The following is a 15,226-nucleotide window of genomic DNA, read 5'->3' as shown; positions in this document are numbered from 1 at the left end:
ATGGTGTGTGATCTTCTGAATAAGAAATAGGAATAAATAATTATCTTATAGTCACTATTAATGGCTTTCATTCAAGTGGTTCAGGGTTTATTTCCCTCCTAAGGTTTTTACGTCACTTCGATCTTCATAAAATAAAAAATTGTTATTGTAATTGGACGTTACTCTGTTATAATTGCATAAATAACAATGGGATTTTATGTAATGGTGATTTATGTATGTAGTTTATATGGAATTGATTGTCAGTGATGTGTTATAAGAAATTATATCATCAGAGTACCTGTAAATATGTATTACATAAATTAAAAAAAAGTAAATACAGTTCATAAAAATGTAAGTAATATAAATATGATATTTTGTATACTTAAAGTTAAGATTTTGAACATGTAGAAATATCAAAATATGATCTGTTAAATATGCTTAGAGTACATGTATAGATTTCAATTCGATAATAAAACATTTTAGTTTTTTGCCTTAGATGTGTTCTTTTTTTTTAATTTAAATGTATGTTATGTATTAATATATTGTACTGCATCTTTTTTTTTGTGTACTTGTGCATTTATGAGCATTAACTTAATACACAATTTACCCATATGTATTGTTTTATTTGACATCTACTAGTTTTTTCTGCATCTTTTCTTGTTCATAAAATAACTCCTTTTCTTCTACATTTGTTTGGCATGGTGATGTATTGATGTCTCTATTTTGCTTGGTTTTGAGTTACTTTGTTTCAGTTATAGGCGGTTAAAAGTGTGAAAATCAAACCATTAAAACATTTTTTAAATAATTGAAAAATATTCCCTTGAGAAAACTATTACTCATAAAAAATAATAACAAACCAATAAAATCAATTTATATATATACACAATTAAAAAAGAAATGCTGAACTCCATGGCAGAGTGATAGTGTCTTAGTTTTTCATCTGGAGGTTGTGGCTTGAATCCCAGCCAGATATGATTTTTTTTATACGCTTCAAAATTTCCATTCTCATGGGGCAAAATGACCAAAGCAGTCAGTGCCTACAAAAAAAATTATTTTCAACTTAATTATTGAAGGAAGAGAAACAGGTACAAAATTGTCGGATTACATAATTTTTACGATCCACTGTAACAGGTTCAGCCATATCTCAGCTGTTTATCAACTGAATTGAGGTGTAATTTTGTTCATAATAAAAGACCACCAAAGAACACTGATATCCATGATCTAGTATTCAAATCTGTATGAAAGTAACTGGTTTTAGTAGGATTTCAACCTTAGAACTCTTGACTCTGTAATAAACTGATTTGCAACGAGAAATAAACTGATTTGCAATGACGATTTCATCAGTAGACCAACCCGGTGGGTTATCATCATCAAATCAGGACTGTGCCAAGGCGGTGGACTCTCACCACCACTATTCAACTGTGCTGTGGGAATGTCTCAAATAATGTTCCCCAAAAATAAAAATAGGCCAAATAAATCAAAACAAACTGCCTTGGTTTTGCCGATGAGTTGTCACTGCTAGCAAATGACATTAACAAAGCTAAAACACAGATATTAGAACTTCAAAACATTGCTAATAGAATTGGCAAAATATCTTTTGAAAATACAGAAATTTTGCTCCAAAAACCAAAACAATTGAAAAAAGTAAACATAAATTAGTAATAAAGTCTAAATAGTAACCCAATTTAAATACCTCAGAGAAATAATAGCAATCTAAACAAAGAAAACCTCAATCCAGACAAGAACAAACAAACAATCTAAAGCATAAAAGTCAACCTTGTATACCTATAGTAAAACGTGTCTACCCAAAAGTGCAAAACTAAAGACACTACTACATAGTTATAAAACCAGAAGCCACATTTGCAGCAGAAATACTCTTCCGCTTGAATTAACAATTAAAGACAGACTCCAGAAAATAGAAAGAAGAATTGGAAGAACCTGCATCAACAAAAAGTTACAGAAAGATGGCACTGGTGGATTGTCCCCAACAAAGTTGTGTACATAGAGTTAGAACCCATCACTGATACCACGTGTAAGAGGAGGATTGTAAGATACTTTGGACACATTATGAGGATGCTAGATTCGATACTTTTGAAATAGCTGATACAGTACAATCTCGGCTTGAAAAACACCAAAACATGATGCAGTTGGATCAGTGAAATGAGAGGATCTGAAGGAAATTGGCCTTACACCACAAACAACATAAAATTTAATGAAAAAATAAAGGACAGAAACACTTGCTTCACTTTCACATGAAAGAAACTCACAACATGAACATTTTCAACACCAGTAAGGGCATGGAGATCAGAATGTACAAAAAAGTACTGGTAGGACCACAAGGCCCATTCATCTCTTCAAAGAGACTTGAATAATGGACTGACTAAAGTGATATTATGTGGTCATAAAAGATGGAAAAAAAGGTTTTTTCCGATCTAATTTATAATTTTGATGTTTGGAATTGACTTGAAAACAATTTAATTGGCAATGTGTCTCTTCATGAAATTAGTAAGAAAATGAAAATTAAGATTCATTGTATATCATTCCATTTCTCTTTTTTTAAAAATAAAATAGTATTGTTGGATGTATTCAGTATTTTTAACTATATTACACTCTTAGTAGATTTGTATATACTTTATTACAATCTTTCTGTTAATATAACAAAAAAAATTGTCCATAAAAACTGCTGATAATTGAATCAGTTTTGATTTATTACTCTGAAAATTTTAAATGTGAAATGTATCTTCTGAATTGTTAATATAGCGTAATACAATTGTTTATATGCTTATTTTATGTTCATTTATTGCCATGATCTTGGGATGTCATAATAAACTGTACAAATAAGCAGTTATGTGATTTAAAAACCCACTGCTTATAACTACATTAGTTCTAACTCAATAGAATGTTCATTATGTTATGTCTAGCTAAATGCTAAATTTTTGTTGTATTAAATAAATTTATGGTTTTTTTTAATTTATATCTATTAGCACAGGTGGTACTTCTGTGACATTTGAAATACAGATTACTTTTATGTGAATATTATTAATTAAATTTTTGTTGTGATGTTGCATATAATAATAATTTCTTGAACTCAAAAAACTGATATTAAATTAATAAATTATTACAGTTAAGTTTTTACTAATTACCAGTAAAAAAAAAAAAGGTAATATTTACTGGTGTGTAGATAATTTACTTCTCCACATTATATACCTTCCAGTTTTGTAGAAAAGTCATTCTCTCTATAATAGCCTCTGAAATAGCTTAGCAAATCTGCAGATGATTTAGAAGACTACAGGCCAAATTTTCTTTTGATTTGTTGGCTTATAAACCAAAGAAAAGCCAATTATTACTTGTCAGTATCAATAACTTAAGTACATATACTCTAGTTTTGAAATCATAGGCTCCCTATTACATGGCGGGAATTAACTGATAATGTTTTCAGTGTGCTGTGAATCATTTTTGGAAGCTTGTTTAGCACTTGTCATATTATGTTGTTTCAACAATGTTCTCCTATCGCTTACTCTAGTCAAAAACAGCAATATGTAACGTTTGCAACATTTTTGTGACGTGAAGGAAAAATCATAAATCATGCATTCTGTATTTTAAAGCCATTTACGTTAATGGGCTTTAAAATACAGAACATGTGCAAAAAATCCTATTTCTCGCCTGCTAAGTTATTTCAGTGGTGGTTTCGTAGTTGTGAATTTGCTTTAGCTTGCCTCAGTTCTGTTAAATCCATAATCTCAGTAGGATATACTGAGTTTGAATATTACAAGAGCTAAGTCAGTTAGATTCAGAAATACAAGTCATATCCTGCAGTTGATTTAGATTTATTTGCAATTTGTAGTTATTCAACTTTTTCAGTGATGAGACTTGGTTGAATAAAAAAGCACATAAACATATTATTACATGAGCTATAGTTAAATCGGGATGCATTGAATTAGTTCAGTTCACTCAGAGAAAATTGGAAAGTTGCATTCCATATCATGACAAGTGAATTGTGGAGCAAATATTTGTTTGCTCTTAATTCTGCTGTATTTAAAGTCATCATACATGGATGGACTTCTATACAATGAAGAAATCTTCATCAATCAAAATGTATTGTTCTAAATCAAAGTTCAGGGACTTTTATATCGCTCTGTACCTTGAATTTTATCACAAAAGCTTATTGAATGGTTTTTTATCTTCCAAGATTTATGATTAAAAACTGTATTTATGATTAAAGGTGCTTTTGAAAAGCTTTGTCATCTCCATTACGTCACCTTTATTTTTTTTTAGTTAGTGTCTTCTTAGCCACTATCCCGAAATAGCCAATGCCTACATACTTGTGCTTCAGGTAATTATAAAACGAACCCAGCATTAATTTTGTTTTGCTTGTGTGATTGTTTGGAACTAGTATTTAATTTTCTGAACCCAGTTACTGGCAGCTTATTTTTATTGACGTAAGTATATTACTAAAGGAATTTATTTTTTAAATAATACCCCTTTAGATGTTCCAGGTTTGTAGGACCATTGGGTAATAAATTATGATAATCTTCTTCAAAATGTATGTCCTTACTCAACAAAGTCATGGTGTAGTTATCATTAAAAGTGTTAGTCAACAATTTAGGGTGATAGGTATTCCAGTAAACCCACTGGGTTGGCCCATTGGTGAACACATCCTCACAAATCAGCTGATTTGGAAGTCGAGAGTTCCAGCGTTCAACTCTTAGTAAAGGCAGTTACTTTTATACAAATTTTGAATAATAGATTGTGGATAACGGTGTTCTTTGTTGGTTGGGTTTCAATTAACCACACATCTCAGGAATGGTGAAACTGAGACTGTACAAGACTACACTTCATTTACACTCATACATATCATCCTCTGAAGTATTACCTGAATGGTAATTCCCGGAGGCTAAACAGGAAAAAGAAAAAAAGGTATTCCATTAAATTAATGTTTTTTTGTTAGATTAATGAGAGGAAACTGCAGTTGGTTTTTTCTTGATTTTTAAAAAAGAAAACATTTTTGTTATTTTGATACATAGTATAGGCTGTCAAAAGCCACTTTCACCCTTATAGACTGAACTGACCTGTGTGGGAAAAATTGGATTTGGTAGAAACATAGCAGGGAGATAATCTACAAAGATTGTTACCCATGTGGTACAACATTTTCTCTTATGTCCATTTTCCCATCATAAATCAGTTAACTTTTTTTTGTAGAGGTGTTTAGCAATCTTTCAATCATTATTAAGTGACTTATAAGAACAGTATGTTGGCTGGATTAAGAAATAAGAAATTCAGTTTGACTTTAGCAACTGCTCACATCATTTAAAGAAAAATCAGACTTTGTATTGCTTGTCTATAGTAACTAGGCTATTTAAGTTCCAACAGATTTTGTTATTTAATTTAGGCTACTATTCCTGAAGTTTTACATAAACAATTGAAACATGAGTTGTAAATGTATGCAATGTATTTTTTATTTAAGAACATAAGGTTTTTCAAAGTTGAAGAAGTTTTTTATTTGTAAATTTGACTACATTTTGTTTTAAGGTAGGAAGTTAATTAAATTTTACCAGTATTAGAACTAACTTTCGCTCTATATTAAGTTATCTAAATGAAAACTTCTATATTTTCATTTGCTTTAGAGTTAGTTACATTATTATTTTGTTTCTAGGACACATTTTTTTACTGCCTAGTATTTGATCCTGCGCAGAAAACATTATTAGCAGATAAAGGTGAAATCCGTGTAGGAAGTCGATATCAAGCTGATCCTACACCGTTACTAAGAGAAGGTAAAAAAATTAGTTTATTATTTGTTGCGTTGGCCAGAAATTTATATTAATATTTGCAAATTAATATTTTTTAGTACTTAAGTACAGTGATATTATGTGGTCATTGATAAATAATTTAAAAAGAGATGTTTCTACCTTAACAATGTTATTTGATAGGGATTTAAGTTATATAAGTTGGATTATATTTAAAGAAATCCCCTAAACTATGCTAGCTTAAGAGATTTTCTGAAATATGTTAGCCTAATAATTTTTTTTTATGTGTAAAATTATCTCTCATTATGTTTCTTGTATTAACATTAAAAAATTCTCAGGTTTAAATTTTTATAATTTATTTTTGATGAATGATTTTTTTAATAATTATATGGATTAAGCTATTGGTAGAAGTCTCAATAATTCTTTTAAATTACTGAAAATTGTTTTTTAATTCAGTAATAATTATTATCACAGTCTTAATAAATCATGGTTTATTAAAATTTGATGAGTAAAAACCTTGTAGCTCAGAGATATTGAGGTGTTATATAACTTATTTTATAGATCTCTGAACCAGTTGTTTAACCATTATAATGTGAAATATATACTTCTGTGTAAAATAAGTTGCAGAATATTTTGAATATTTTTTAAATATATATTTTTTGTAAATATTTTGTTTTGTGTAGGTTGTGTATAAATATTTTGTATATTTTTGTAACGAATTGCAATATACTATAGGTAACATACAATATGACAAATTACTTTTTCAGTATATTTATGGTAAAACTTTTCTAAAGTAGTTTTTATTAGTCAAGAATCTTTTCTCTTGAATAGATTCCACAGTGTCAAGGAATATGTTTAAAGTGCTGCGAGTAAAACAGAAAATCCCTAATATGGAAATTGAATCTGTTTTTCTTTGATTCTCCTTACAAAATCAAAAAAAAATGTTACATAAGAAAAATAACCTCACAAAGAAGATCCCTATTGTTTAATAAATATTACATGTTTACAATACATATAACTTTACAATGTTACATTATTTTAAAGTTCCTATTTCAAAACTTTTTATTAGAACTTTTTTCAGAGTAAGTTTTGCAGTGGATGAGTTGATTTCTAAATCTTTACTTGACCATGATATAATCTATTTGATACCTTGCAGTATCGCCTGGCTTTTTCCATGTGTTTATTCTTACAATTACAAAATTATACTTTGTAAAAAACTATAAGTCAGTCCCCTCTTTCATTCCTTTTGCCCAGCCTGTATTCACCCACTATATTTCCTTCCTTGGCTTTTCCATTGCTTGCATTCGAATCACCAACTATTATTAAATTTTCATCTCCTTTTATGTGTTTAATTGCTTCGTCAATTTCTTCGTATACACAATCTACCTCATCATCATCATCATGGGCGCTTGTAGGCATACAGACGTTCATTGTCAGTTTAGGTTTCGATTTTATCCTTATTACAATGTTTCTATCGCTATGCATTTTGAAATACTCTATTCTCTTCCCTACTTTCTTATTCATTACAAAACCTACTCCTCCTGCCTGCCCATTATTTGAAACTGAGTTAATTATTCTAAAATCACTTGACCAAAAGTCGTTTTTCTCTTCCCACTGAACCTATTACATCTTTTCTATTCCTACTACTACATAAAATTGTACTAATTCCTACTACATCTAAATTCATCCTATCCATTTCCCTCTTTAAATTTTCTAACCTACCAACCTTTTTTAGTCATTCCATGCTGCGACTCGTAGAATGTTATTTTTTAATTTTCTGGTGACCCCTTCCTTAGTAATCCCCACCCAGAGATCCAAACAGGGATTAGTTTACCTCCGGAATATTTTACAAAGGAAGGCACCTCCATCATTGCTATATGAAATGCAGAGAGCTACATTTTCTTGGAAAAAAAGCAGTTGTAGTTTTCCATTGCTTTCAGCTGCGCAGTACTCAAAGGATGAGTGATGTTGATATGGCCATTTAAGTTGTCCTGACCTATGCTCTTAACAACTATTGAAAGAGCTGCTGCTCTCTTTCAGGAATCATTCCTTAGTCTGGCTCTCAACAGATACCTCTCCCATATGGTTGCACCTTTGGTCTAGCTACTTTGTATCACTGAGCACTCAAGCCCCTCACCAACGGCAAGGTCTCATGATTTATAGAGGGGGAAATAACTACTACTACCAACTAATAATTACTACGAATAATTTTACATCCCACAATAATGTAATTTAAACAATTCTAAAATAAAAATATTTTTTTTATTCTATTGCAAATGCATATGTGTAAGAATGATATATAATACTGAATTACAGTGTAACTAAATCATGTAGAAAAATAATTTTTACTTAGAATAACAGCAATGATGTTTGTGATTCTATTAAAAAATGTGTTTTTTTTTAACATAGTTAAGACTTCATGTTGGTAAGATTTTTAACATATTTCCTCTTCCAGTTTTTGACTTTGCTGTATGTTATTAAGCGTGGAACTTACTTTTTTTACATATTTAATTATTGTCTGTAATTAGTTTATCTGTTCTGAATTTGTAATTAATGAACATTACAAATTTTGTACTAAGAAACATAGACCAAATATTATAGAGAACTCAGAAACTATGTACAATGAACTCTATGTAAAGGGAAAATTCTGTGAACATAGAGTTCACAGAATTTTCCCTTTCACAGATGGGAGTGGAGGAAATGTATTTTCAAAGATATATTATTTCCCATAGCTCTATATGAAGTAAGAAGTTGATTAACAATATCGTTGTAATTGTTGGATTTTTGTTTGCTGAGAAACTTTTTGCAAACATCTTTAAGTGAAGCCCAAGCTGCATTTTCTGCATTATTTAATATTGAGTTAAATACATCATCTTTGACCAACCCTCTTATGTGAGGATCAACAAATATTCCTTCTTTAATTTTTCCTTTGCTTACATTTGGAAGTTTGTGCCTGATGTACAGAAATCCGGGACTATCCTAATTCATTGCTTTTACAAAATTTTTCATTAGTTCTAGTTTGATATGGTGAGGGGGTAAAAATATTTTTTTTTGGGTTCAACTAAGGGTTCATGAATAATATTTTTCCCCCATTTTGAGTTAAGTTGTCTCGTTTCTTCCACTCTTTGGTAACATAATGTTTATCCCTAGCTTGGCTGTCCCATTCGCATAGAAAACACATGCACTTAGTATAGCTTAACTGCATGCCTAACAAAATAGCTTCAACTTTCAAATCACCACGTATGTTCCAGCTATGTTTTTATAATTTATTTTTCAAGAACGTTGTTCATCACATCATATGTCTCTTTCAAATTAATACCATAAGCGATTGGAATTGAAGGATATTTGTTACTGTTGTGTAGTAGAACCACTTTTAAACTATACTTGGATGAATCTATGAATAGGCGCCAGTCCTCAGGTTTATAGACTTGTCCTGATTGCAACATGAGCTCGAGCTCGTCAGTATTTGTACAATAAACCAAATTATTTTCATCAATAAAGTACTGAGAAAGTTCTTTTTGTCAACTTTGAAAGCCTGAAATTTTTGTATTTTTTTGAAGTAAATTCCAACCTTGCAGTCTTGATCGTAACAGTTCAGTTTGATTTTTTGATAAATTTAAAACCGTAACCAAGTCATTTAATTCAGTTTGTGATATAAGATGTGACTTATTGGAAGATAAATCAAAATCATTGTCATCTTCTTTACTACTGCCTGATTCTTCATCGCTGCTTTTGAAACATACATTCACATGTGGTGGTGGCTCAGGAACTGGAATAATTTCACTCTGAGGTACGGATCTGATTGCAGATTGCAATGAAGGATATTTTACAGTATGTTTACTTTTTAGAAATTCCAGACACATTTATTAAACAAAAGTAACAATCGGTTACATGATCCTTTGGTTCATGCCAAACCATAGGTACACCAAATGGCAAAGCCTTCGTGTTCCTTTCAGCCTTCCTCTTGGCTGATCCTCTTCAGCCACAGAACAATTAATGAGGAGCACACGTCTTATCCTGGTCACCAATTTTACACTGAAAGTACAAATGATATGCTTTTTTAATTAAAGGTGTAATGTTTTTCTACTTGATTTTACAGTAAACTCACCATATACATAATAAATATATCCATATCATTTACGCAATTTCGAGGCATTATGACACTAAACTGTTAATAAACTTAAGACAACAATAAGACTGAACAAAATTAATTCACTCCTAAATCCAGTGCTTAATACAAACAACACACCTATGTTTTCAGCTACATGTGCTACCTGCACAAACATGATTAATTTTGTCCATGAAGGCTCATTCTTCAGTATTAGATATGATGTCAGAATATGTGACTATGATATTAATTCTTTGTCTAGTATTGTTTATTTATAGTTTACAAATTATGTTAACAAAATTAAACAATAAAAAAATGATCTAACAAAATACAGTATAGGAGCTTAAAATGCTAAGTCTACATTAAAAAATGAAAAAAAATCCTGTAATTAAAATTAAAAAATTTTTCAAAAATGGTGGGTGATAGAAAGATTCTAAGTTCATATTCATTTTCAGCATCAAAAAACTGATAAAATAATGTATCGTATGTTAGGAAACAGAAATTATGTTTAACAGTGTTATTAACTTATGTTCTGCCTGGTGGCAGATCCACTGCTGTCTCATTTTATTTCTTTGTTGCCTTGTAGTTTCCAATCTTATTTCTTTCTCTTCCTCATTTCCTTTTTACTTCTGACACTTACAGTACATTTCCCAAGATTCCACCCCCTCTAACCTAATGTCCTAACCAGTTTCTTTTTGTTTTGTGTACTACCCGTGTAAGAGCTCTTCTTTAATCCTGTTCATTACTTCTTCATTCCTCACTTTTTCTGTCCATCTTATTTTCAACCTCCTTCTCCATATCCATATCTCAAAAGGTTCAATCTAAGTCCCTTCCTCTTCATCGTCCATGTTTCACTTTCACACAATACAGTCCATACATAGCATTTGGCTAACCTATTCCCTAATTCTAGACTTTTAACTACATAGTAATTTTCTATTCTTATTAAAAAAAAGTGTGGAATGAATTATAAGGTTACAAAAATAAGATATAACTAAAATAAGGTTATTATAAGATATATAGGGTATAACATATACCCTATATTTTTGAACAATTTAAACTGTTATCTGTGTATTTTGCCTTTAATGGTAAATTCATCAATTTGATTATCTTAATATATTTCTTTTTATTAAACCAACTGAAATCAATGAATCATTGAATCTATTTTTAAGCAAAATTATAAATTATTTATAGTGTGATGATACTTGTCTGTGATAATGTTTTTATTGAAAGTACACATTAAATTGGTAAAAAAAATAATAATTTCCTAAAACTATGGTCAGCAAATGGTAAATTTAGAATGAGTCTGAAATGAAATACAGTAATCCTACATAATTGTTAATTCCATCTTCTCTTAATGTACAGATCACCATTTATTAATAATTCTCTTCTCTGAATTATGAATACAGCATAGTTCCTAATTTTTTTCTTATTTTGAATATCATTTACAATTTTTATTATTTTTTTATTAGTTTATTATTTATTAATAAAGTTTCCTGGAGGTAATATACTCTGAAAATTATTTAATATATACATATATGTCTATTTTCCTTATATTTACAGAAACAAAACAGATAAACATAAACCTCAACCTAGAAATGTCCTGAGTTTGTTAATTAATTTACACAACTTGATATTGTGTTTTACAATTTGTATGCTCGCATATGCCACACTCCTTGTACCAAAGATCTACAGTTTTGATTTTATTGTTTTGTTTTTAATTTGTGCTTGCTAAAGGTTTACTACTATTGCCCAGATAGGTCTTTCCTATTATTAATGCAGTATAATTAATTATTTTCTTTAAAATTTGAATGTGTATGCATTTTGTCTCTTTCTTAATTTAAGAAGATTTCACTTTCCTGGAAAATGTTTCTTATTTATCCAAATAGTTGTGTGTATACTTCATTTTATGTATAAAAGAATTTATCCATTCAGTAGATTGGGCATTATCACTAATATATATACAGCACAATTCGGAAGTAAAGGGAAATAATTTGGTAACTGATTCCAGATCTTGAAATAAGGAAAAAGATTTATACAAATGCATTCCAAAAATGCTTTGTTATCGAGTTAGGGGTAGCAAAACATTGTAGTTTTGGATTTCAGTTCTCTTGATGAAATGAATGATAATAAATTTTGTTTAATTTTGGTCAATATGTTATTGAATTATTTGAATTTCCAAAAAAAAATAAAAGGTGTATGTGTGAATATATATATATATATATATATATATATATAAACTTTTGTGTTTTGCTTTAAGTAGCCAAATTAGAATTGACATTTCTTCTGTATAGTGTGGTTGATTCATTAAAAATATTTATTGGTAAAATGTTGATTAAAGCAGTTAATTTCTTATGATAATGTTAATCATAAAGAGTAATAATTAAGGTTTTTATTGTTTCAGATGAAACTGATACTAGAAATTCTGAACAACTAGAAACACTAGTGTGGACACCTGGGCACCATCTAACAGATAGACAAATAGACCAATTTTTAGTTATATCTAGGTAAAAAATAATTTTTTATAATTATTATTATTATTATTATTAAAAGATGTATCAGATTATACCAGCGTGTGCACACAAACTGTACTTCATGATGCTGTATTTAATAATTTAGTTATTTTATATTCACTTATAAAGTTTAAGAGGAAGTAAATGTCCTATGAGTCACTGAGTTTATAGAATCTTTTGGCAGGAAATTACGTTATGTAAATATTGTTATTATTCAGGATACATTCTAATATAAATATGTACAAGTTTGTTTTTAAACTAGATATACACTATCAAATCTGTTTTTCCAACCCATTATTAGTAAAATATACCAGAAAATAATTCCAGCTGTGAGTCATCTTACATGTTATAGATTAGTTTTTAGTTAAATAGTAAGTTGACTGTTTATTTGTAGAGGATTTATTTTTTGTTGCAGCAACAGTAAGATTACATTTTAAACTTCTTGTTCTTTATTTTGATTTTCTGTTACACAGACTATTAAATAATTTCATGAAGGGATTTTTTTCTGATTTATTAGTGATTTATGATTTAATTAATCAGATTAATGAGTTTAATGATCATGCGAAACTATGCAGTATAAACTAGTTCAGTAGGGGATACTATTACTATAGTTCATTGTGGATATGATAGGACAACATTTCATTGTACTATATTATTATGCTATGCACATTACAAAGTTCAATTAAATAAGGTGTTTTCAGTCACTAAAACAACAATCAATTACGTCTTATTTTTTTAAAAATCTGAAAGAGTAAAGTGCATAATTTATTTAATTTTTTAATGTCTGTGTATTTTTTTTTGTTAGCTACTGTAGTTTTAATAAGTTTATTAAAGCATTACGTAGTACATACACTACTGTGTGTACAATCTATTTGCATACAGTATTAGTGATAGTGCAAATTTGTCATATGTTACATGTATTTTGAATAAACTTTTACCAGGTACATATTAGTGTAGTGTAGTGTTCTGTATTTTATTTTATTATATTTTATTACTTACCATTATACATTAATATAATGGTGCATAAAATTCAGTACAGTATTAGATCACTTTAACGCATATTACTGTTTTAAATATTATTTTTGGATCATTGTGATTTTGCTATGATTTTGGATTATCTGTGATCTTCTCACTTATTATCACAGATAATCGGTAGTTGACTGATAACTATTAAGTTATTTATTATTTTATTAGGTTTTCATAAAGTGTATCATTTGATTTAAAGTAAATTTTGATTGTACTTAAATGATTTTCATCAGCTTCCTAATCTTATTTCATGAGATTAGAAAATTGTGAAGTATTGTACTATGTATATCTGTAACATTTTTTTATTTTTCAGTTGATTCCAATTATTATCTTTTTTTGTGAAACAGACGAATAGCTCTCTTAGCAAAGCTAATTATACAACTAAGGTCTGTTCCAACTGTGATGTGTGAGTGTTGGGGTGACACACAGTATTAGAGCTGTTTTCTTTTGCAGAAGGTTGTCAATTTAATGTCTGATCTAATCAGTTATAGTTTTATCACTTCTGGTTTCTCGGTATTGCCTTTCAGCCATAATTTTTTCATTGGTTTCTAATTAAAAATATATATTTATCTAGTGCTCCAGGCCAAACAAGGATGCAGTTGCTGACAAGCTCTGATTGAAGAAAGTTACACTAGATGTCCAAAGACTATGAATAAAAAAAAAATCTATAGCAGAGACAATTTTAGTATAAAATCCTAGTTGGAATACTTTATTTCATTGCTTAGTATTTACTTTTCAAAAGGCCAAGTTTGCAGTTTAAATAAATTACTATTTATTGATAGATTTATTATATATATATGTCTATGATTGTTCAATATTAGTAATTAACATCAATGAAAAATTACAGTTTACTATGAATGATAAATTGTTTATGAAGTTTAATAAAAAATTATGTGGAATTTTAGTGTTTCCCAAAAAAATCTTTATTTATTCATCAATATTGATTTGGTTACCTTCATAGTACTTCTTTTCAGATACAATACATTTGTACCATGGATTTTTCCAATCTTCGAAGCACCTCTGGAATGCAATTTCTGTTATGGTGTTTAGCTCCTTTTGTGATTCTCTCTTTATTTCGTCAGTGTTGGCAGTTCATTATTTACGATGAACTGCCAACACTTTCTTTTCAGCTTGGGAATAGAAAGAAGTCACAGGGGGCGATGTCTAGTGAATACAGAGGCTGAACATCATAATGGTGTATTTTATTCTAAAAATTCACAAACAAGCAGTGAAATGTTAGTAGGTACTTTATCGTGGTACAATTGCCATGAATTATTTCACCACAAAGTTGGGCGTTTTCTTTGGATTGCTTCACACAAAAAGCACAGAACTTCTAGGTAGTAATCCTTATTGACTCTGATAGTTATTCGGCTATTTTCTATAATCATTTTGTTCACTTTACAATGTTGTAATCATTTGTTGATGTGCTGGAACATCTAGGGCACTGATCATCTTCGTCTTCACAGTCCTCTTGGAATCATTTGTTTTATTCGTATTAGAATCGCCAAAAGCAACATTCCATTGTGGTGCTGCACTTTATTCCATTCTTAAAGCAAAATTTAATGCAAATTCTTTGTTCTATTTTTCCCACAAATTAAAAATCACTGACTATACCAAAACACATGTAATCTTTTTGACAGCCAACTATAAACTAAGCATTCATTATGGCTACCAATGTAAACATACGTTAAGAACAAGTGTGCCTACAGAAAGAAAATTGTGACAATTGGACTTACACAGCCTTGGAAATAAAAAATTCCTTGTATTTTTTGTATCATACCTTGTTCATTTGTGCGTTTTCTCAGAATTTCTATCCAGCAATTTGCTTTTATCCAGTAACATATTTTTTAGTTTGTCTT

General features: G+C 29.4%; 1 protein-coding gene across 2 annotated transcripts in view; it reads left to right on the top strand.

Moving 5' to 3' along the window:
* The window catches only part of MTA1-like (metastasis associated 1-like), a 297,677-nt gene that overhangs the window by 241,504 nt on the left and 40,947 nt on the right, over nucleotides 1–15,226 (top strand). For both annotated transcript variants that reach the window (XM_075366552.1, XM_075366551.1), the window contains 2 exons: nucleotides 5,633–5,750; nucleotides 12,233–12,335. In XM_075366552.1, coding sequence (XP_075222667.1) covers nucleotides 5,633–5,750; nucleotides 12,233–12,335 — 221 coding nt within the window. The remainder of the gene's footprint in view (nucleotides 1–5,632; nucleotides 5,751–12,232; nucleotides 12,336–15,226) is intronic.

This window comes from Lycorma delicatula, chromosome 5 (genome assembly GCF_047948215.1).
Source record: "Lycorma delicatula isolate Av1 chromosome 5, ASM4794821v1, whole genome shotgun sequence".
Lineage (NCBI taxonomy): Eukaryota > Metazoa > Arthropoda > Insecta > Hemiptera > Fulgoridae > Lycorma > Lycorma delicatula.
This window is presented reverse-complemented; position numbering and strand designations above follow the sequence as displayed.